Source organism: Entelurus aequoreus, linkage group LG07, assembly GCF_033978785.1.
Source record: "Entelurus aequoreus isolate RoL-2023_Sb linkage group LG07, RoL_Eaeq_v1.1, whole genome shotgun sequence".
NCBI classification, from domain to species: domain Eukaryota; kingdom Metazoa; phylum Chordata; class Actinopteri; order Syngnathiformes; family Syngnathidae; genus Entelurus; species Entelurus aequoreus.
In genome coordinates, this window is record NC_084737.1 from 50,691,806 (window position 1) to 50,715,819 (window position 24,014).

Genomic DNA, 24,014 nt, shown 5'->3' on the forward strand with positions numbered 1-24,014 from the left:
TGGGGGGACGGGTTCTGACTGTTGTTTGCGCTTACGTGCCAAACGGCAGCTCAGAGTAACCACCCTTTTTGGATTCAATCGAGGGAGTACTGGAGAGTGCTCCCCCGGGTGATTCCCTCGTTTTACTGGGGGATTTCAACGCTCATATTGGTAACGACAGTGGAACCTGGAGAAGCGTGATTGGGAAGAATGGCCTCCCGGATCTGAACCCGAGTGGTGTTTTGTTATTGGACTTTTGTGCTCGTCACAGATTGTCCATAAAAAACACCATGTTCAAACATAAGGGTGTCCATATGTGCACTTGGCACCAAGACACCCTAGGCCACAGTTCCATGATCAACTTTGTAGTTGTGTCATCGGATTTGCGGTCTCATGTTTTGGACACTCGGGTGAAGAGAGGGGCGGAGCTTTCTACCGATCACCACCTGGTGGTGAGTTGGCCGCGATGGTGGGGGAGAATGCCGGACAGACCTGGCAGGCCCAAAGGCATTGTGAGGGTCTGCTGGGAACGCCTAGCAGAGTCTCCTGTCAGAGAGAGTTTTAATTCTCGCCTCCGGAAGAACTTTGAACATGTCACGAGGGAGGGGCTGGACATTGAGTCCGAGTGGACGATGTTCCGTACCTCTATTGTCGAGGCGGCCGATTGGAGCTGTGGCCGCAAGGTGGTTGGTGCCTGTCGTGGCGGTAATCCTAGAACCTGGTGGTGGACACCAGCGGTGAGGGATGCCGTCAAGCTGAAGAAAGAGTCCTATCGGGTTCTTTTGGCTCATAGGACTCCGGAGGCAGCAGACAGGTACCGACAGGCCAAGCGGTGTGCGGCTTCAGCGGTCGCGGAGGCAAAAACTCGGACATGGGAGGAGTTCGGGCAAGCCATGGAAAACGACTTCCAGACGGCTTCGAACCGATTCTGGACCACCATCCGCCGCCTCAGGAAGGGGTAGCAATGCACTGTCAACACCGTGTATGGTGGGGATGGTGTTCTGCTGACCTCGACTGCGGATGTTGTGGCTCGGTGGAGGGAATACTTCGAAGACCTCCTCAATCCTTCCAACAAGTCTTCCTATGAGGAAGCAGTGCCTGGGGAATCTGTGGTGGGCTCTCCTATTTCTGGGGCTGAGGTTGCTGAGGTAGTTAAAAAGCTCCTCGGTGGCAAGGCCCCAGGGGTGGATGAGTTCCTTAAGGCTCTGGATGCTGTGGGGCTGTCTTGGTTGACAAGACTCTGCAACATCTCGTGGACATTGGGGGCAGTACCTCTGGATCGGCAGACCGGGGTGGTGGTTCCTCTCTTTAAGAAGGGGAACCGGAGAATGTGTTCCCACTATCGTGGGATCACACTCCTCAGCCTTCCCGGTAAGGTCTATTCAGGTATACTGGAGAGGAGGCTACGCCAGATAGTTGAACCTCGAATTCAGGAGGAACAGTGTGGTTTTCGTCCTGGTCGTGGGACTGTGGACCAGCTCTATACTCTCGGCAGGGTCCTTGAGGGTGCATGGGAGTTTGCCCAACCAGTCTACATGTGCTTTGTGGACTTGGAGAAAGCATTTGACCGTGTACCCCGGGAAGTCTTGTGGAGAGTGCTCAGAGAGTATGGGGTATCGGAATGTCTGATTGTCGCTGTCCACTCTCTGTATGATCAGTGTCAGAGCTTGGTCCGCATTGCCGGCAGTAAGTTGGACACGTTTCCAGTGAGGTAGGGACTCCGCCAAGGCTGCCCTTTGTCACCGATTCTGTTCATAACTTTTATGGACATAATTTGTAAGGCGCAGTCAGGGCGTTGAGGGTATCTGGTTTGGTGGCTGCAGGATTAGGTCTCTGCTTTTTGCAGATGATGTGGTCCTGATGGCTTCATCCGGCCAAGATCTTCAGCTCTCATTGGATCGGTTCACAGCCAAGTGTGAAGCGACTGGGATGGGAATCAGCACCTCCAAGTCCGAGTCCATGGTTCTCGCCCGGAAAAGGGTGGAGTGCCATCTCCGGGTTGGGGAGGAGATCTTGCCCCAAGTGGAGGAGTTCAAGTACTCCGGAGTCTTGTTCATGAGTGAGGGAAGAGTGGATCGGGAGATCGACAGGCGGATCGGTGCGGCGTCTTCAGTAATGCGGACGCTGTATCCATCCGCTGTGGTGAAGAAAGAGCTGAGCCGGAAGGCAAAGCTCTCAATTTACCGGTCGATCTACGTTCCCATCCTCACCTATGGTAATGAGGTTTGGGTTATGACTGAAAGGACAAGATCACGGGTACAAGCGGCCAAAATGAGTTTCCTCTGCCGGGTGGCGGGGCTCTCCCTTAGCGATAGGGTGAGAAGCTCTGTCATCCGGGGGGAGCTCAAAGTAAAGCCGCTGCTCCTCCACATCGAGAGGAGCCAGATGAGGTGGTTCGGGCATCTGGTCAGGATGCCACCCAAACGCCTCCCTAGGGAGGAGTTTCGGGAACGTCGGACCGGTAGGATGCCACGGGGAAGACCCAGGACACATTGGGAAGACTATCTCTCCGGGCTGGCTTGGGAACTCCTAGGGATCCCCTGGGAGGAGCTGGACGAAGTGGCTGGGGAGAGGGAAGTCTGGGCTTCCCTGCTTAGGCTGCTGCCCCCGCGACCCGACCTCGGATAAGCAGAAGAAGATGGATTGATGGATATATTTCTATATTTAGTATTTACTTTACATTTGTCAAACATTTTGTTTTGTATTGCCAAAATTTGGTTGAACACATTTTTTTTTTACTTAGGTCTACTGTGGATTGTATGTGAGAAACTATAATATCCTCTATGTTATTGTACAGGCCTCACAGGCATCGCTGCTTGCCCGTGTTGTTACCCCCACCACATTTATCCAACAAGGCTCAGCTGCCCAGACCACATTGCCAACTACTTCAACACTGAGGAGACCTACAATGCTGCAGGTATGTCCGACTTACATCAAATATGTCAGCATGTAAATTCTGAAATCAGTGAGGGGCCGCTAAGAGTGACAGCCACAGGTGAAATAGATTCCACTGACATCCTCGTCTTATGCTTGCTTTTGATCACCATAAAGATTTGAATATAAATGTGCAAGGTTTCCAGTAAATATATATAATAGTTGTTGCATGTGTTGGCTAATACTTATTTACCAGCAACATTTTAAAAATGTACACATTTGCTAAGCTGCTATTCTTACATTGTTTTCTTGTCCATTTACTGCAAATGGACTTGTGCAGAACCCTGTCATGCTCGGAGGAAATGCCACCACTCTGGAACAAATGCAAAGAATCCCAAACACAGTTCAGCCTGCATCTGCAATTCGAGCGCTAACACCGATTTCCGGGTTCTTGGGAGCCACTGGGAACTCTGTCACTCCAACAGCAATAACACCAATCTCAGCAGTAAGAGAAATTATATATTATAAAATATCTCATATAAGGTTATGATCAAGGGCAGAGGAATGAGTTTAACATTGGGGGGACACATCGGAAGCCTTACAGATAATTATAATCTCATACCATAACCCAAAATCTGATAGATATGTGGAAATAATTAAAGAAATATACATAAAAGGATCTTTAAAAAATCTATTTTTGACATCAGCCCTCACCTGTTTTCTTTTCTGGATAGATATTTTATAATAAATAACATAATTTTTAATATTTGTAATGCTGCCTAACACCCTAAAGCTCCCGATGGCGCTTATATCTCTTTCATGACTGTATTACCGTTCTTCTCATTGTTACAATTGCGTCTGTTTAAAAAGTAACAACGGGCTAATACATTATTCACTTATCAGTTTGACATCATCTGCACTTCCTCTCTCCAATTTGCATTGCGTCAACAACCTTACTCTGGCCATGTCCACTCAAACAAGGATATTTTAAAAACTATTGCTTTCCCATGCGTTCTGGCCTATTGTACACATGCAAACGCATACTTAAGTTCTTAAAAAATGTCACTTTTTAAAATGCTGGCAATGGTGAAGAGTTTTTAGAACTCTGTCTTCAGCATGTGCCAGCAACATTTTGGACCATGGGTGTCAAATTAAGTCACACCGGGGCAAAATTTGATGTTTTACTACATTGACCACATGTAAGTGTGTGTGCTCATTTTAAAGTTACAGAGGTGTTATCTGCCAATCATCTATGGTTGCTTTTTTTTAGCTTGGACAAAATGTGCATGACATCCAGTGAAAGTGTTTTTATTTGGGCTTTTTTAAACTCAACTTGTGTCGATTGACTTTTTGTAGACACTGGTGTGGAGGAAATACTGTATGCAGTTTAAAAATAACTTTGTTCGTATTTGTTTGTCTTTGTTTATAGAGTTGTAATGGTCTGATATTCCGTAGATGGGTCAAGACTAGTGAGAACACAGAGGTGGAGACACTATGGAAGAGAGCCGCTTCGTGCGCACACTGAGATGGCTGTGGTTGCTTCTTTTAAAAAGTGATTGTAGAACGACTATCTCCTAGTCATCCTGTTAACATCCTTGGCAAAATCTACATTACCATATTTTCCGGACTATAGCGCGCATTAGGATATAAGCCGCACCCACAAAATTTTAGAAGGAAAAAATATTTTTCCATATTGTAGCCGCACTGGACTCTAAGCCGCAGATATATACGTTGTGAATAGAGTTATATACACAGAAATATTCTGTAAATGTTTATTTACATGCCTTAATTATTTCCAAAAGGCAGTAAAACAGCTGATCAAACAAAACAGAAGTCATCGTCATGGACCCACTAGCTGTGAAGCTAGTTCTCCAATCAGCTAATAATACTATAACACAGGCACTCGTAAATGTGTTCGCATATTAGCAAATGCTAACGACGCTAGCATCATCACATTACGATAGCAGGTACAAGTATGCAACAAAACACTTCTACAGACATCACACACAGAACGGTTTGGTAACTATAAACAGTGTTAGTTATACTGTAAAACGTACAAATGTTGCTTGGAGTGATGAATGAAGAATCCATATGATTAGAACATTGAACTGCACGCTGGTTGAAAAAAACCCAAACACTACTGATAAATGGAAGGGCACTGCAGCACCTGCAGTGAGCGAATTCATCCTAAAGCTAGCGCCAGACGACAAACAATAAAATACCCTCTCAGTCTTTTTGCTTGTTTTTTGCTTTTTGCTTTTTTTTATAAAATTACTTTTATTATTGCCGTTGGCAAAGAAAAATCCATAAATTAGCCACTCAGTCTTATAAGCCACAGAGTTCAAAGTTTAGGAAAAAAGTAGTATCTTATAGTCCGGAATCTACCGTAATTTATATTCACACAAAAACATCAGAATCTGGGAGGTTTGTGACTTCAGTCAGGTTGATGACAGACAAGGGTAGTTCTAGGGAGTCTTTCGTAGAATCCCGACTAGTTGGAAAGTCTGAGCATGGGTCTGAGATTCAAGTGTTCCCTAGCATACCATGTTGTCGTTAAAATGATCATTTTTGATTGTGTTTTTACACATCTTTCTTGTGTTATTTTGTAAGGAAAGGTTTTAATAAATAATGTGATGTTTTTTTTAGTTGTGTACAATTAAATATTGCTACTTTTGGTGGTATTGTGACACTCTTAGTAACAATGATTAGCTCAATACATCCTATTTATACCACTGTGGCATTTGATCTTAAAATGTATCATAAGATGCATGTGGGATTGTATTGATGGAGCCGGGCTGTTGGGTTTCCTATTTGGTGGTGATCGCTACGTGGATGAATGCATGTTGACTGTCATACAGTCTCATGGGCTGGATAAAATACCTCCACGTGCTGGCAGTTTGACACATGTGGGTTAAACGGAAAATAGAAGATCCTGGTCGGAAATCCAGCTGATGAGACAACTTTGACAAACAGAAGTTTTTGCTTTCTGTCATAAGATAAGACAAGTGGGGTAATATCTCAAGTTTTTAACCCTTATGTACAAAAGAACATGTACCCCGCCTTCCGCCCGAGTACAGCTGGGATAGACTCCAGCCCCAACGTGACCCTGAGAGGTGACCAGCGGTAGAAAATGGACAGATGGAACATGAAGTTGATTACTTTATAAAAACCTTCAATATGTTTCCAAGGCTTTGTGTAAGTGTGGGGCTGATTTTAAACATAATGTGCATGTCATTGTATATCAAATATATCACAATTAACATCATGACATTAACATAGGCTAATACCACAAAGTCAGCTGGGGCTGCTTTTCCGGGCTTCTGATTGGACAAAATGTGCATGACAGCATGTGAATGTGTTTGTGTATAGACAAAGGCTATTTTGAAACTACACTTGTGTGGATGGAGATTATTTTAACACGGGAAATATGTTTTTCAAATATCCATGTTCATGTGGATATAGCCTCTGCGTACTATCATCCTACTCATGAGACAGTATTGCACATAATATCGAATAGATAGGCTCCAGCACCCCCCGCGACCCCAAAGGGACAAGCGGTAGAAAATGGATGGATGGATGTTGACAAATGGTTGAGTATGATTTGTAGTTGTCCTTGTGTTGTGTAACTATTACTCACACAGTTGTTAGCCTACTAATTTTTTTAGAAAACAGAGTAAGTCCTGCTGCTGTTTCAACCTTAATTTGGTGGTGTAATTGTGCTGAAATGAGATGACAAAACATTTTAGCCAGTGTTGACGTTACTTTGGAACACTGACAATGTTAGCAATAAAATTATGGTTGACGAGTGACCATGCCATAATTAAGATGACATGTTTTCTATATATGAATATAAACTAAAGGGAAGTCGTTATAAACAAGCAATATTTATGTCCAGGTTCCTTACACACGGTTTTGAAGATCGCCTGCCGTCTTCCATTTTCCACTCGAGTCAGAGCAAGCAAGGAAAGGGGGGGACCAGTGACTTGATGATGTGTTGCACTTTCAAAATGAAAGCACAAGTTAAATATTTTCAAATCAAAAAATGTTGTCCTCCGCGGTATAATTTTTGGGTAGGATGAATGCGTCTGTCTTTAATATGAGGGAGGACACATCCCCCACAATTTCTACACTTAGGAATATGATGAAAATATGTTAATACACACTTGCAGTGACTAAAATGTTATTTCTTTCCCCTCCAGGAGACACTGCAGAATGTGAAGAAGTGTAGAGACTTTCTATCTACGCTGATAAAACTGGCATCCAGTAAGAACCAGTCGTCTGAAACCATCGCCAATGTCAAAAAGTTGATCAAGAATCTGCTGGTATGTTCCCTTCGAAAACGTACAGTAAGACCCTGTGTCCCACACTACGTTTCTAGTGATCCTTAATTTTAATATACAAACCCCGTTTCCAAATGAGTTGGGGAATTGTGTTAGATGTAAATATAAACGGAATACAATGATTTGCAGATCCTTTTCAACCCATATTCAATTGAATGCACTACAAAGACAAGATATTTGATGTTCAAACTCATAAACTTTATTTTTTTTTGCCAATAATAATTAACTTAGAATTTCATGGCTGCAACACATGCCAAAGTAGTTGGGAAAGGGCATGTTCACCACTGTGTTAAATGGCCTTTCCTTTTAACAACACTCAGTAAACGTTTGGGAACTGAGGAGACATTTTTTAAGCTTCTCAGGTGGAATTATTTCCCATTCTTGCTTGATGTACAGCTTAAGTTGTTCCACAGTCCGGGTGTCTCCGTTGTGGTATTTTAGGCTCCATAATGCGCCACACATTTTCAATGGGAGACAGGTCTGGACTACAGGCAGGCCAGTCCAGTACCCGCACTCTTTTACTATGAAGCCACGTTGATGTAACACGTGGCTTGGCATTGTCTTGCTGAAATAAGCAGGGGCGTCCATGGTAACGTTGCTTGGATGGCAACATATGTTGCTCCAAAACCTGTATGTACCTTTCAGCATTAATGGCGCCTTCACAGATGTGTAAGTTACCCATGTCTTGGGCACTAATACACCCCCATACCATCACAGATGCTGGCTTTTCAACTTTGCGCCTATAACAATCCGGATGGTTCTTTTCCTCTTTGGTCCGGAGGACACGACGTCCACAGTTTCCAAAAACAATTTGAAATGTGGACTCGTCAGACCACAGAACACTTTTCCACTTTGTATCAGTCCATCTTAGATGAGCTCAGGCCCAGCGAAGCCGACGGCGTTTCTGGGTGTTGTTGATAAACGGTTTTCGCCTTGCATAGGAGAGTTTTAACTGGCACTTACAGATGTAGCGACCAACTGTAGTTACTGACAGTGGGTTTCTGAAGTGTTCCTGAGCCCACGTGGTGATATCCTTTACACACTGATGTCGCTTGTTGATGCAGTACAGCCTGAGGGATCGAAGGTCACGGGCTTAGCTGCTTACGTGCAGTGATTTCTCCAGATTCTCTGAACCCTTTGGTGATATTATGGACCGTAGATGGTGAAATCCCTAAATTCCTTGCAATAGCTGGTTGAGAAAGGTTTTTCTTAAACTGTTGAACAATTTGCTCACGCATTTGTTGACAAAGTGGTGACCCTCGCCCCATCCTTGGAATCTACTTTTATACCCAATCATGGCACCCACCTGTTCCCAATTTGCCTGTTCACCTGTTGGATGTTCCAAATAAGTGTTTGATGAGCATTCCTCAACTTTATCAGTATTTATTGCCACCTTTCCCAACTTCTTTGTCATGTGTTGCTGGCATCAAATTCTAAAGTTAATGATTATTTGCAAAAAAAAAAATGTTTATCAGTTTGAACATCAAATATGTTGTCTTTGTAGCGTATTCAACTGAATATGGGTTGAAAATGATTTGCAAATCATTGTATTCCGTTTATATTTACATTTAACACAATTTCCCAACTCATATGGAAACGGGGTTTGTAAATAAAGCTCCTATTGCTGGGATGCATATGGCGTCACATTCGTCTTTCTTCTTTGTGGCTTAATTCACATGATGGTCAACCACCTTAAGCGTAGCAATAAAACAAGTGAGAGTGAGTGTAGAGTTTGAGTGGAAAATGCCGTATTGCTGTTCTGTTCTTGGGTGCCCCAATTGCTCAGAGAGATAGGAAAGAGCTTTCATAGAGTCCCAAAATAAGTGGTTAATAAAGGTAATACATTTATGGAAATGTCTCTCATCATCTTGTGGAATACAATCGAACCATGCTTGTGTCTGCAGTGATCACTTTGTAAAATGTTTGATTGAATATTTAATTTGTTTGGGAACATTTTGATGATGCAGTCGAGTTTACTCTATATGACATTAGTAGTGTTTGAGAGCAGAACAAAACGTAAATAAAGGACAATAGATTGCATTAGTTTGTGTTTTTTTGTGGTTTCTCTGCCTAAATATAACTAAAAAGACCTGGTTGTGCATATTAACGTCATATTAAGTCCTAGTAATACATTTTGTGATTGTTAGTCCAATCCACAGTATTTTCGTTGTCAATTTTCATAACAGAAACTTATACCTTAGTTGTTGTGCAGATAAGCCAAGTGCTTTATTGAACATGGACGACTACATTATAACGTTTTTTGGTGCTATTTGTTAGCATCAAGAAAAAATCCCTAATAGTATTAATAAACTACATTACTGGACCTTGATATTGCTAGCATACATTGCTGAACAACAAGGACATCTATAACTAAATAATGAGACAAAATATGAACTTCACACCATTAAAAACAACTACAGACATAAGTTGTAGGTGACAAATATCCATCCTTTCATCCATTTTCTACCGCTAGTTTCTCTCGTTCGTAGCAGAAAATCAACTGCAAACAAACGTATTCTTTTTCTCATTAGTGTCACGTTCACAGCAGCATGGCACTCGCTGTCAATCAAATTTGTTACTTAGCGATTCACGATTAATGCTTAATATGTGGACCCCTACCAGATGCAAACACATGATATGCCTCCAATCTTCTTTAAATCTGTGTTAGGGTCAAATGAAGTAAGGTCACAGTGAGCATTAACATCTTGGTGAGGATAAATGGTTTTAAATCTTTCAAAATTGTTTTTCTTAAGAGTGTATAAATCCACTCCATCCCTTTTGAATTATTTTCTTCATAATCGCTTACATATTTTCCTCTAAACTTTAAAAAATTTGCCAAAATTTGCACTGATGCAGATAAATAAACAGTACCGGTAGCTTAATGAAACTCGAGACCATTGCCTGAAACCCGGACGCTCGAGGTCCCGTGATTTCAACCCAGCAATACCGGGTTGGGGTATATACATACACAGGGTTTCCCCCAGATTTTCAACATACCTACACTTGCTCTGCTGCTCCACTTGCTCGCCACTGTTCTCTTAATATTTGCACATAACACACTTTGTAGATCGTTGTGTGCGGGTATATCTCAGGTATATTAAAGTATGTCCACATCGCAGACACGGTGCCTTCGATCTAGACCAGTGGTCCCCAACCACCGGGCCACGGCCCGGTACCGGGCCGTGGACCGATTGGTACTGGGCCGCGGCCGCACAAGAATAAAAAAAAAAAAAAAAATTTTTTTAAAATTTTTTTTTTATTAAATCAACATAAAAAACACAATATATACATTATACATCAATATAAATCAATACAGTCTGCAGGGATACAGTCCGTAAGCACACATGATTGTATTTCTTTATGACAAAAAAAAAAAAAAAAATTCTGTAGTTCCCTCCCACTCTCCCTGACTGAGGTTGCCAGATACGCAGCCGAAGGAACTTCAAATGGCAATCAACGAGTCCTACGCTGTAGGTTTCTCTTGTTTATGCTTCTTGCAAGATGTTTTACTAAGTAATTATGCCATATTTTACTGATGTCGATTAGCCAAATGTATTTTTAAAGTTACGCAGCAATATTTTATTTGGGAGTCGGTACAGGTTGTTGGAATTACCCTGATAAAATGTCTAGTTTAAATAATTATATATAATAATATATTATATTATATATCACAAAAGTCTACTTTGATGGCAAGCCAAGGCCAACAGTGAAATTACCGCTACATTTCGTTCAGCATAACTCCATGTTGCATCCAACCTAACATTCTCTTCCATTTACGCACATCAAAAGAGCATCATACACAAATACAAATAGACGGAGTAGACATTGAAAGTGTAAAATAAACTACATTTTTGGGTGTAATAATAGATGATAAAATGAACTGGAAATCTCATATTATAAAAAAAAAATGCAATTTAAGGTGGCAAGAAATATTTGAATAATGAACAAAGCAAAAAATGTTTTGGACCAAAAATCACTCCATAGTCTCAACTGCTCGTTAGTGTTACCATATCTGAGTTATTGTGCAGACATATGGGGAAATAACTACAAATTTGCACTTCATTCACTAACTGTGTTACAAAAATGATCAGTTAGACTGATGCATAATGTTAGATATAGAGAACATACAAACACTTTATTTATTGAATCAAAAATATTGAAATTCATTGATTTAGTAAAATTGCAAACAGCTAAAATTATGTACAAAGCAAACTCTAACCTGCTACCCAAGAATGTACAACAATTCTTCTCAACTAAAGAGGATAAATATAACCTTAGAGGAAAAACTAACTTCAAACATTTTTATGCACGTACAACATTTAAGACCTTTAGCATATCAGTATGTGGAATTAAACTATGGAATGGATTAAGCTAATAAGTTAAACAATGTACTGATACAATCCACTTCAAGAGGGTGTTCAAATTAATAGTGCTTACAAAGTACAAGGAAGAAGAATTATGAGAAATACCTTAAACCTTATTGAAAACGGGATATTCCTCATCTCAGTATGTTTATCATGACTGACTTAATTATATATTTCAATAACTGCTGTAATAATCATTCACTGATGTAATTGTGTTACAAAAAGAAGACAGTAAATGAACATATTTGTAAACGCTCTGAAGTGGGAAAGGGGTAGGATTAAATAAGCTTTGCTTCTTCATACTCCTTTTCGGACATGATGTAGAGAGAAATGATATGAAATTATGTATGATGTATTATACTGTAAGTGTGTTCATGTTCGAAATAAACTAAACTCAATCAATGAATCAATCAATCAATCAATCAATCACCTCAGCTCCTTCTTTACCACAACGGATAGAATACAGTGTCCGCATTACTATAGACGCTGCACCGACCCGCCTGATCTCACAATCCACTCTTCCCTCACTCGTGAACAAGACTCCTGGGTATTTGAACTCCTCCACTTGGGGCAAGCTCTCTTCCCCAACCCGGAGATGGCACTTCACCCTTTTTCCGGGTGAGAACCATGGACTTGGACTTGGAGGTGCTGATTCTCATCCCAGTCCTTAACACTCGGCTGCGAACCGATCCAGTGAGAGCTGAAGATCCTGGCCAGATGAAGCCATCAGTACCACATCATCTGCAAAAAGCAGAGACCTAATCCTGCAGCCACCAAACTGGATCCCCTCAACGCCCTTACTGCGCCTAGAAATTTTGTCCATAAAAGTTATGAACAGAATCGATGACATAGGGCAGCCCTGGTGGAGTCCAACCCTCACTGAAAACGGGTCCGACTTACTGCCGGCAATGCGGACCAAACTTTGACACTGATCATACAGGGAGCGGACCGACACAATCAGACAGTCCGGTACACCATACTCTCTAAGCACTCTCCACAGGACTTCCAGAGGGACACAGTCGAATGCCTTCTCCAGGTCCACAAAGCACATGTAGACTGGTTGGGCAAACTCACATGCACCGTCAAGGACCCTGCCGAGAGTATAGAACTGGTCCACAGTTCTACGATCAGGACGAAAACCACACTACTCCTCCTGAATCCAAGGTTTGACTATCTGGCGTAGCCTCCTCTCCAGTACACCTGAATAGACCTTACCGGGAAGGTTGAGGACTGTGATCCCACGATAGTTGGAACACACCCTCCGGTTCCCCTTCTTAAAGAGAGGAATAACCACCCCGGTCTGCCAATCCAGAGATGCCACCCCCGTTGTCCACGCAATGTTGCAGAGTCTTGTCTTGTCAACCAAGACAGCCCCACAGCATCCAGAGCCTTAAGGAACCCCGCCCGGGCGGACCTCATCTACCCCCGGGGCCTTGCCACCGAGGAGCTTTTTAATTACCTCAGCAACCTCAGCCCCACAAATAGGAGAGCCCACCACAGATTCCCTAGACACTGCTTCCTCATAGGAAGACGTGTTGGTGGGATTGAGGAGGTCTTCAAAGTATTCCCCCCACCAATCCACAAACGTCGAAGTCAGCAGCAAACCATCCTCTCCATACACGACAGTGTTGACATTGCACTGCTTCCCCTTCCTGAGGCGGCGGATGGTGGTCCAGAATCGCTTCGAAACCGTCCGTAAGTCGTTTTCAATGGCTTCCCCGAACTCCTCCCATGTCCGAGTTTTTGCCACCGTGACTGCCGAAGCCGCACACTTGGCCTGTCTGTACCTGTCCGCTGCCTCCAGAGTCCCATGAGCCAAAAGAACCCGATAGGACTCTTTCTTCAGCTTGAGGGCATCCCTCACCAGCGGGTTATAGGATTACCACCACGACAGGCACCAACCACCTTGCAGCCACAGCTCCAAATGACCGCCTCAACAGTAGAGGTACGGAACATGGTCCACTCGGACTCAATATCCAGCACCTCCCTCTTGATCTGTTCAAAGTTCTTCCGGAGGTGGGAATTGAAACTCTCTCTGACAAGAGACTCTGCTCGACATTCCCAGCAGACCCTCAAAATGCCTCTATGGCCCCTCCTATGAGTGGTAAACCCATTGGAGGGGGGACCCACGGCCAGGCCCCATGAGGCCTGTCTCCACCAGGCGCTCGCCATCGTGCCCCACCTACAAGCCTGGCTCCAAAGGGGGGCCCCGGTGAACCGCACCCAGGCGAGGGAAATCTAAGTCCTTGATTGTTATTTTCCATAAAGGTCTTTGAGCTGCTCTTTGTCTGATCCCTCACCTAGGACCTGTTTGTCTTGGGAGACCCTACCAGGGGGCATAGAAGCCCCCGGACAACATAGCTCATTGAGACACGCAAACTTCTCTACCACGATAAGGTGGCAGCTCAGAAAGGAGTATATCGCTGCCGTTGTGTCCTTGGGCAGGACACTTCACCCTTTGCCCCCGGTGCCGCTCACATCGGTGAAATGAATGATGAATGATAGGTGGTGGTCGGAGGGGCCGTAGGCGCAAATTGCAGCCACGCTTCCGTCAGTCTACCCCAGGGCAGCTGTGGCTACGAAAGTAGCTTACCACCACCAGGTGTGAATGAATAATGGGTTCAGAAAAACATGTAAAGCGACTTTGGGTACTTAGAAAAGCGCTATATAAATCCCAGGTATTATTATTATTATTATTATTATTATATATACTGCATGTATATATATATCTATATATATCTATACATATATGTACATACATGTGTGTGTATATATATATATATATATATATATACATATATTACAGTATATATATATATATATATATATATATATATATATATATATATATATATATATATATATATATATATATATATATATATATATATATGGGCTACCAAACAATTACATTTTTATTTAGGTGGAAATACCACAGATTTTTTTATTTTTAAATCAAACACTGATCATAATGTAAGACATTTTTCATTATGTTACATTAGTTAGACTGGATGTGACTCGTAGCACTATTGTTGCGAAGCCAGATGTGCGTGATTGGTTTCAGAAGGTGTTTGGGCGACGTTTCACCTGCCTACTGTCTGCCACTGCACGTTAATATTTGTTTGTGTTTTTGTTCAACAGGAAGCAAAGCTCGAGCCTGAAGAGTTTACCACTAGGTTGTACAAGGAGCTCAACTCGTCACCGCAGCCTTACCTTGTGCCTTTCCTAAAGGTAAGACTTTGTGTTTGTTTGTTTTAACTGGCAACAAAAGTGGGCAAATGTAGAGATTTCAATTAAGTTATTTTTTAGAAAATACAACTTGGTAGAAAAATAAATAACTTCTGTAGAAGGGTTGTTGAATGAAAAGTAATTTGCTGTAGCTAATTTACATTTTTGTAAACACTGTGGGAGGAAAACATGTTTTCATTACCTGCACACATGGGCAAGTAAGTGACAGAATTTTTGAAAATATTTTTTTTGGTTTTCCTCATTGTATCTTAAAAACTATAGCAAGTTTTAATTTGTCTTATCTCTGCCATATGTCTGACTCTAGCGAAGCCTCCCAGCTCTGCGCCAGTTGACCCCAGATGCAGACGCTTTTATCCAGCAGAGCCTCCAGCCTCGTACAAGCGCTCAACCTGCGGCTGTGGCTTCTTCAGCCCTGACAACAGTGGTGATGCGACCCCCACTTTCCCCCACAGCCGCTATCTCTGCAGCCACCAGCACTCCTGCAAACAAAACCCCCATTGTCACTGTCTCTCAACCGCCTTATAGTAAACATGGAATGGTATTTTTGTTGTTTGTTTCTATCTAATTATTCACATTGGCATTCATGTGGAAAACTTACTTGACAGTTTGTGCTGCATCTCTGTAAATGTGTGTAGATTGTTACCAAGCAACAAGGGGTGATGGTGAAGCCTCAGGGGACGTTGGCTCAGTCGTCAATAGTAACCCTCACAGGACCATCTCACAGTCGCATCAGTCTGGGACAGCCGCCTGTGGTCAAGCAGCTTAATTCAGGTGTCATAATTTTCCGAATGCAATTAGCCTTATTGTCAACATTTACAGTTGTACTTTAGATAATTCTAGCACCATAGTAAATTATTGTTATTTTCAAAATCTATAAACTTTATAGAGATGGCCAGTTTGAAAACAACAGTAATGTTTTAAGATATTTAAATTCATATTACTGCAAGTTTGCAACTTTTGTAAATACATTTATGGAATTTGACACTGAGGGTTGAATGATTTAAAAGCACAACTGTATGAGTCTGTTAGTCATCCATTTGCCATTAGGGATAATGCTACTGCCATCTTGTGGATGCTCTGTATCACTGTATCGTTGTCCTTTTTGTTCCTACAGTCAAGCAGACTCTGGGTGCTAAATCTGTTCAAGTTGTCAGCCAAACTCCTCTCCAGGCTGCTCAGAAGAACAAAATGCAGCAAATAAGCGGTGCAACCTTGAGGTCTGTGACACAGGTCTCAAGTCAATTATGCTGTGACATCTACACTGAACTGAAATCTGCACTCCATTTCATTGTGGTCAATTATCCACTGAACTATCCGCTAATGCTTGCTCTATTGCTTATATTGAAATGATTTATTTATTTAACCCCCAGGGATGACGATGATATCAATGATGTGGCCTCAATGGCCGGAGTAAACCTGTCAGAAGAGAGTGCTCGTATCCTAGCAACTAACTCGGTGCTTGTTGGTGCTGTGACCCGATCTTGTAAGAACGAGGCCTTCCTCTCCACGTACTTGCTCTCTCAGAGAGCTCTGGAAATTGGTGAGACACACACATGCATGCAAAGAAACAAACACACATTTCTGCCTCTGAAAGGTGGTTTCATTCTCACCTTTCTGGAATTGGTTCACTCTCTCTTTTGTGGCAGGTAGAAATTTTGGTGTCCAGGAATTAGGGGTGAACGTTGTAAACTATATTTCCCATGCTGCTCAGTTCAGACTACAGAGCCTGATGGAAAAGGTCTCCCAAGTGGCACAGCAGAAGAACTCAACCTTCAAAGTAATCATAATCAATGAGTGTGTCAGTGGGAAAGACGCATCACAGCAGAGCTGTTTTATTTTCACCTTTTGCTGTCGCATTCCCCCCCCTTAAGGAAGATAAGCAGCATGAACAGGTCACTGAAGTGCGAGCGCAGCTCAAATTCTTCGAGCAGCTGGATCAGATGGAGAAGCAGAAGAAAGAAGAGCTGGAGAGGGAGATCCTCCTGAAGGCTGCCAAGGTAACTGTATGACAACGTCTGTAATTTAACATGGACAGCTTAGTCTTTACTCTTATGTGTTCACAAGGGGCCCTCATCTCACATGTACTGAAATGAAAAAAGCTGCACATTTTCCCACTCAACTTCAACCAGCAAGCGCTCTTAAGGTGAAGCAACCTTTAAATCTGGCCTTTCTGCATATTCTCCCATCGACCTAAGTACTTTTGTTTTTACCACTTCTGAGGCTACAATATTGCACTTGAAGTTTAGATGCAGTCTATACCACACGTAATAAACAATATTTTAAAAAACTTCCAGTAAACTATCAAATCTATTCTGATTACTTCAATTGAGACATCTGGAAACATCCATTTAGATGAGGATAAAATGGTCTTAATGCCACTCTGAATTAGCTATCAAAAATCAAAATGCACATCATTGTTGACAGCTTTAGTGGCCTGGATTGATACAGCCTTTTCAAATTTTAAGTGTTTTCTTTTAAACGGATTTCAATGATGTTCATAAATGTTAGTAAAACCTAATACTCCATTCTTTTCACTCAACCAAGAAAAAAAGACTTTGTGGCAAAGTCATTAGAAGTGAGCCCGCCTTTATTCACGACTTTTGCCTAATTTTAGAATTTTGCCTATCATTCACAATTATTATGGGAGACAGGACGATGGATGTTTTTTTTTTTTTGCATTCTAAATATTAAATAAATGCGATCAAAAGTTCACTTACATTGGAGCATATGGGAGCTGTGCAATTATGCCTACAAAGCCCTTAAAAAACACCTCCATTGAGGTTTTATATGCAAGATGTAAGTATATATGTAATGTAGTCACGGGCACATTTATAATAACATTTAATATTTACGTATTTTGATTATTTCAAGCATAAATGACACATTAATTTAAAAAACGCACCACGTTTCCTTTTTTTTTTTTTTCATCACTGCAGACTTTATGAGAGCCAACAAACATAATAAAACATCACTTACTGTGCAAGCTCTGCTGTCATTAGGATGCCGACTTCTAGGATGTTCATACATTCCCATTTAGGTGAAGAATGTCTCATAATCCTCATGAAGAATATGGGATGGGGGTCGGGGGGACCATGCCGTCCTCGCTGGTTTTGGGTCCTAATTGGCTGTCAAAGTGTACCAACTTGTAAAAATACATACGCAACACTTCTTCTGTCCAGGTGAGATGCATGATTTATCCCATTGGCTCTGCTATAAGCAAATGTTTATTTACGTTTATTTAATATTTACAATTCATTAAAAAATATTCATAGGTATACACGATAGGTAAAATTTGAAAAAAAAGTGCAGTTCTCCTTTAAGTGGCGTAGGCAAGTAAGAGAAATGAGCGTAACTTCAAGTGTGTAAAAAAACTCCTCAGCACAAATGGGAGAATAGGGCCTTAGGCAAGGAAATAAAATAAATGAGCGAGAAAAGTAATCTGTGTTGTCAACTTTTCTGCAGTCTCGGTCACGACAAGAAGACCCAGAGCAGCTCAGGCTGAAACAGAAGGCCAAAGAGGTTTGTACAGTGGTTGTCATCTTGAGTGTGTAACAATCCTTCTGTGACATGACAATGAATTTGTTTCTACTTGCTTTCTTGTTTGTAATCCAGATGCAACAGCAGGAGCTGGCGCAAATAAGGCAGCGGGAAGCCAACCTAGCAGCGCTGGCAGCAATCGGTCCCAGGAAAAAGCGGAAAATGGCCTCACCTCTCAGGGCTTCTAGCGCAGAGGTAGTTTATGTGGGATGTAATTTGAAATTAGAAATTAAAAATGGATTTGTTTTATGCTCCAGGGCGTTGGGTTGGACTCCAGCCAACACAGATGTTCCGGCAGTGATGGATCTCGGCAGTTAACACGGCAGCGCATTACTAGAGTCAACCTTCGTGACCTGCTCTTCTGCCTGGAGAACGAAAGAAGCACTGGTCACTCGTGTCTGCTCTATAAAGGCTTCCTAAAATAACACTTTTAGCAAAATGACCAACCTCACTTAGTCAGCTTCGTGAAGTTGACGCTGGCGCCTTTTTTGCTGCATGTCTTTGATCCTTCGCTGCCGTGCGATGTCTGTCAGCGGGAAGAAACTTATCTGGAACATTGAAGAGACAGCACATTTTAAAAGCCTCCTCCAGCCCCGGCCTATTGTATTCTCAGAGATGGAGCAAATATCAGTGCAGCGCCCTGATTTCACATTGCCCTTCAGCTCACACGCTTTCCCACTCTTCAGTCGCGCTGCACAAAAATGGAAAAAAAAAATCTTTGCAGAACCGAGTACATGAGATGTCAGAGACCCTTTTAGTGTTACTTTAACTGCGTCTGTGTCAGAGCGGCAGAACTTTGTAAATTGCAAAAATTTAATGAAAGCTTTTAACTGCCATCATAATTGGATTATTTTAGTTTGGACTGTTTTACAGAGACGTATTAATCCTGTTTGCTGAGCTGCCTCTAACCAAATGGAGTCATAGTCACTAGAAGGTCAGCAGCTTTTTTTTTTATTGTGCTGCCTAGAATATTAGATATTTTATTTACAACTAGTTTTAATTGCACTAATAATTTCAAATGCATCTTAGTGAACTTGGCATTGTTTTAGAATGTCAATTTGAATATTGTGGTAGACGTGAGTCCATTCACATCGCTTCCCCTTTTCCACATTATCTACAGCATTATTCCAAAATGGAATACATTCATTTTTGTCCTCAAAATTCGACACACAATACCTTTTAATGACAAAGTGAAAAGGGGTTAAAAAAAACCCTTTTCTTACGTACTTACGTACTTTAAAAAAAAAAAAAGTACGTAAGTATTCACAGCCTTTGCTCAATACTTTGTTGATGCACTTTTTGCAGCAATTACATTTTCAAGTATTTTTAAGTCTAATACAACATGCTTGGCACACCTATCTTTGAGCAGTTTCGCCCATTCCTCTTCGCATCACCTCTCAAGCTCAATCAGGTGTAATGAGAAGCGTTGGTTTTCATCCAGGATGTCTCTGTTAATCGCTGCATTCATATTTCCCTCTATCCTGACTAGTACCCCATTTTCTGACACTGAAAAACATCCCCACAGCATGATGCTGCCACCACCATGCTTCACTTTAGGGATGGTATTGCCTGGTGATGAGCGGTCCATGGATTTCTCCAAACATGATGTCTGACATTTACACCAAAGAGTTCAATCTTTGTCTCATCAGATCAAAAACAGTCGTTTTATGGTCTAAAAATCTTTCAGGTGCATTTTGGAAAACTTTTTACTAAGAAATGGCTTCCGTCTGGCCACTCTACCATACAGATCTGAGTAGTGGTTTGCTGCAAAGGTGGTTGTCCTTCTAGAAGGTTACAAAGAGGAATGCTGTATTTCTGACAGAGTGACCATCGGGTTCTTTTCCACCTCCCTGACCAGACTAAAATGAATGCAGCAATGTACAAAGACACTCTGGATGAAAACCAACGCTTCCCATCCAACCTGATGGAGCTTGAGAGGTGCTGCAAAGAGGAATAAGGCAATACTGCCTAAAGATAGGTGTGCCAAGCTTGTGGCATCGTGTTCAAAAAGACTTGAGACTGTAATTGCTGCCAAATGTGCATCAACAAAGTATTGAGCAGAGGTTGTGAATACGTATGTACATGTGCTTTTGTATTTTTTAATTTTTGATAAATGTACAAAATGTTTAAAAAAACAAAAACTTCACATTGTCTCTGGGGTATTGTCTGTGAATGTATTCCAATTTGGAATAAGGCTGTAACATAACAAAATGTGTAATAAGTGAAGCGCTGTGAATTATGTCTGAATGCACTGTATCAGCAAGTGTCTTGTTTATCTTTCTGAAGAAGATTGCTGAAGATTTACTGGACTGATGTTTTTAAAATCATCATCATGACATTTTTTTGTCAGTCTCAATCAAGTAAGTGCAGACATGTCTGCTATAGAGAAGTGGAAGATGATTAGTTAACCCAACAAATATGTTATTGTTTGGTTCATTAAAATAATAGAGGGATATTTTTAGGGCAAAAGGGTTGCCAGTAAATACTTTTAGGGCCCAATGCAAGTCCAAATTAGACAAAAGGTATTGTCTTAAAAAATATGTTTTCAAGCAGTTACTATTTGTTTGCATTTTATTGTTTTTAAAATTAAAACATGCACTTTGACAGATATTTTATAAAATTGCCAGTCAGATTGATAACTATACATATATTTATTGGTCTTCACTTTGAATGTAAACATGTTTTTGTACATTTTATTAATGTATAAACAAACATTTGCTACTTAAAATTAATATGTTGATATAGCAACTATTTTCTCATATCACAAAGGTCACATCTATAACGGTGTCTTACCATTGTGTGTAAATTTGTAAATATCTGCATTAAAACAAGTTTTGATTTGTTTTTTTTTATAATGGACTGAAATAAATCCGATAAATAAATCTGCAAATTCCTAACTCGATTGCCTTCTATTTGTGTTCACGGCAAATTTGTGTATCTAAACAAGAAATATATGTCAATGAAAACATTAAATCTCAAGTCAATCTGTCCACCAGAGAAAAATGCATTTTGTGTTCCTCAAAACTGTTAACAGACAAAACAAAATCCTCCATAAACACCTGTAAATATACACACAATTATTAATTATCTGTGCAATATCATATTCTTGTTTTTTTAGTTGAAGCTTTGTCAGCAACATTCAAGTGGGGAATGATGAGAACTAGTGACTATAACCTAACAGAATAGGATAACTTAAAAGAGGCCATCATTTTTTCAAGTTTTCAATTGCAGTATGATTTTCATTTTGTCATACCTAAAAATGCACCACTTTCTTTTGACTTGTCACCTTAATCTTACAGTTTCATCATGATCTTAAACAAGGGCTTGGCTGACCACAGATAATATTAAGGATAACAAGTTACAGTATCTCTCAAAAGTGACACCTTAGCAACCACTTTATCATTTACTCTCAAAGAACATTAACACAGACATTAAATTGATATAGTTTAGAGTAGTCAGTGTACAGCTTGTATAACTGTTCAGTATATATTGACAATTCTCTAATAACTAGACATCTAAATAATTGGCAACACAAGTAAGCACCAATATAATTGTGTGTTGTCTATGCTTGCAGTCACACACAGTGATAGTATAGCGTCATAGTCTAAGGCTGCAGATCACTGCTGGCATTGGGGAGCTGTGGTTCATTGAGGGGAAACATGAATCCCAACACTGTACAGTACCAAACTGTCACTGTGATATTCTAAAGCAGACTATGATGACCCCTTCCCCTTCCCAGTGGATAAATACCCCAGAGGAAACTGAAGTTAAAGGTGAGCATCCTCAAGCAAAATGTGGAGGGGCCAAAGGTGCCAAACAATCTCTGTGATGCCTCTCAATAATTGAGACATTTCCCAGTATCGAGTGGGGATGTGACCACTTTACTGCTCAGAAACTCAGATAAATCGGATCAAGCAGTTTAGAAAATAGATGGTTTTGGAAATTATAAACTGGGCCTAAGCTGCAGATCACTATTCTTCCACAGGAAGGCTCTGTTGCACCATCTTTCACATTTGAATCAGTGTAGTCTGGAAGTGGAAGTGTTACCTGGGACGTTTTTATACATCTCCAGCCCTTATACATATAAACTAGACTTCAAATGGAAATATCTTTAGATTATATTACTTCCTGCCTATACGGGCTTGTGTAACTACACGATTAGATGCTGTGGAGTATATTTACATTCAAAACACACAGATGGACACCTCCTTTTTTGTACCCGGTCTAAAGCACTAACTCATATTGATTAAGATTTGTTGGATTTGAGGATCAGGAAGTTGTTTGTTCTGTTCTCGCTGCAGACAAAATTTCTTGCACGTGCAAACCGTTGTCTTCATCGTGTGGATTTTCATGCCTAAGCAAACTCCTAAGTCCCCTCCAATATGAGTTGTCAGGCTGTATTTGCCTATGCTACTCTGGGACAGCAAACTCAATTCTGCGGTCTTGTTTGAGTTTGCATAATGAGAGCCTGCTGGCTGCTTGCAGGATAACGCCTGTGAGTGACAGCCATAAAGATGAATGAATAAATTGTATATATTTAGATATATGATTCACATGTAGTCTAGTCACTTTGTAATATGATGAATCGGGGCCGTTAAGTCCCTGTAAGCCTTGCAATGTCTTGCATTTTGTTATTTCGTCATTGCAGAAGTTTCATGCATTTTAAAAAGCAAATTAACGATTTGTTTGGGTTCACAAATAAATTATAATCATCTATTTTCTACCCCGATGTGGCAATAAGATGAATGAGACCTGAGAATGTTTGTTAATAATCTAATATTGACACGTCTGACTAATATGTTATCAGAACTTCAGTCCTGAACTCTGGCGTGTGTGTGTGTGTGTGTGTGTGTGTGAGTGTTCTTGTAATTCTGCCCTTCTTGAGACATCAACAAGGAAAAGTACCTGCCAAATGAGGACCGATGAACAAGTTAGCACCAAAATCATGGTCCCAGTATGGAAAACCATTGCATCTAATAGAGAATGTCTCATTTGCACCTCTGGTGGTGAAATCTATCAAAATGAGGGTGGTCCCAAAAAGGAGGGATTTTTCAAACTGACTGTGTGTCGGTTTTAAAAGTGCTACCCCTATGGTCAACATATGAAATAACAAGTGTGTGTACAAATTTGAAGTGCTCCCCCTCTGGCCAACATATGTATAACAAGTGTGTAAGAAATTGAATTAAAAAATAAAATACATATGTATATAGAGACATACTGTAATAACTTGAAGTAAATAATGAAGATTAAAACCCAATTACAAACAAAGAATAATAAATAAATAAATAAATAAAAGCAGTATTTTTCTCACAATGTGTCAACGTTTTTCTTATAAAATTGGGAACAATTTCTCATTGTTTCTGTTTCTGTAATATTGCAATATTTTCTCATAAAAATGATGACTCTTTTATGTAACATTATTACGTTTTATTGCAAAATGGTGACATTTGTCATATAAAATTCTGACTTTCATCACAGTATTGCCAAAGTTTTAGTTCTTGTAAAATAGTGAAATTTTTTGAGTAAAATTATGACTTCTGTCATAATTTTGCCAAGTCAAAAAGACTTCCGATTATTATTATAATATCGACAACATTTTTAAGGTTTCTTATAAAATTGTGACTTTTGTCATGTAAAATTACGACTCTTTTCATAAAATTGCCAAAAGTTT

At 40.8% G+C, this 24,014-nt stretch overlaps 1 protein-coding gene across 6 annotated transcripts in view; it reads left to right on the forward strand.

Moving 5' to 3' along the window:
- LOC133653977 (transcription initiation factor TFIID subunit 4-like) overlaps positions 1-21,233 on the forward strand; it is a 32,895-nt gene extending 11,662 nt beyond the window's left edge. For 2 of the 6 annotated variants that reach the window (XM_062053866.1, XM_062053869.1), the window contains 13 exons: positions 2,777-2,896; positions 3,194-3,358; positions 7,053-7,175; positions 14,699-14,788; positions 15,111-15,344; positions 15,442-15,577; positions 15,921-16,023; positions 16,177-16,346; positions 16,453-16,583; positions 16,678-16,803; positions 18,269-18,325; positions 18,419-18,538; positions 18,601-21,233. In XM_062053866.1, coding sequence (XP_061909850.1) covers positions 2,777-2,896; positions 3,194-3,358; positions 7,053-7,175; positions 14,699-14,788; positions 15,111-15,344; positions 15,442-15,577; positions 15,921-16,023; positions 16,177-16,346; positions 16,453-16,583; positions 16,678-16,803; positions 18,269-18,325; positions 18,419-18,538; positions 18,601-18,768 — 1,743 coding nt within the window. In that variant the 3' untranslated portion in view covers positions 18,769-21,233. Of the gene's footprint in view, positions 1-2,776; positions 2,897-3,193; positions 3,359-7,052; positions 7,176-14,698; positions 14,789-15,110; positions 15,345-15,441; positions 15,578-15,920; positions 16,024-16,176; positions 16,347-16,452; positions 16,584-16,677; positions 16,804-16,870; positions 17,807-17,843; positions 17,986-18,268; positions 18,326-18,418; positions 18,539-18,600 lie in introns of those variants that run through there. The other 4 variants (XR_009826800.1, XR_009826801.1, XR_009826799.1 and 1 more) reach the window with 4 other exon arrangements.
- The last annotated feature ends 2,781 nt before the right edge of the window (positions 21,234-24,014 follow it).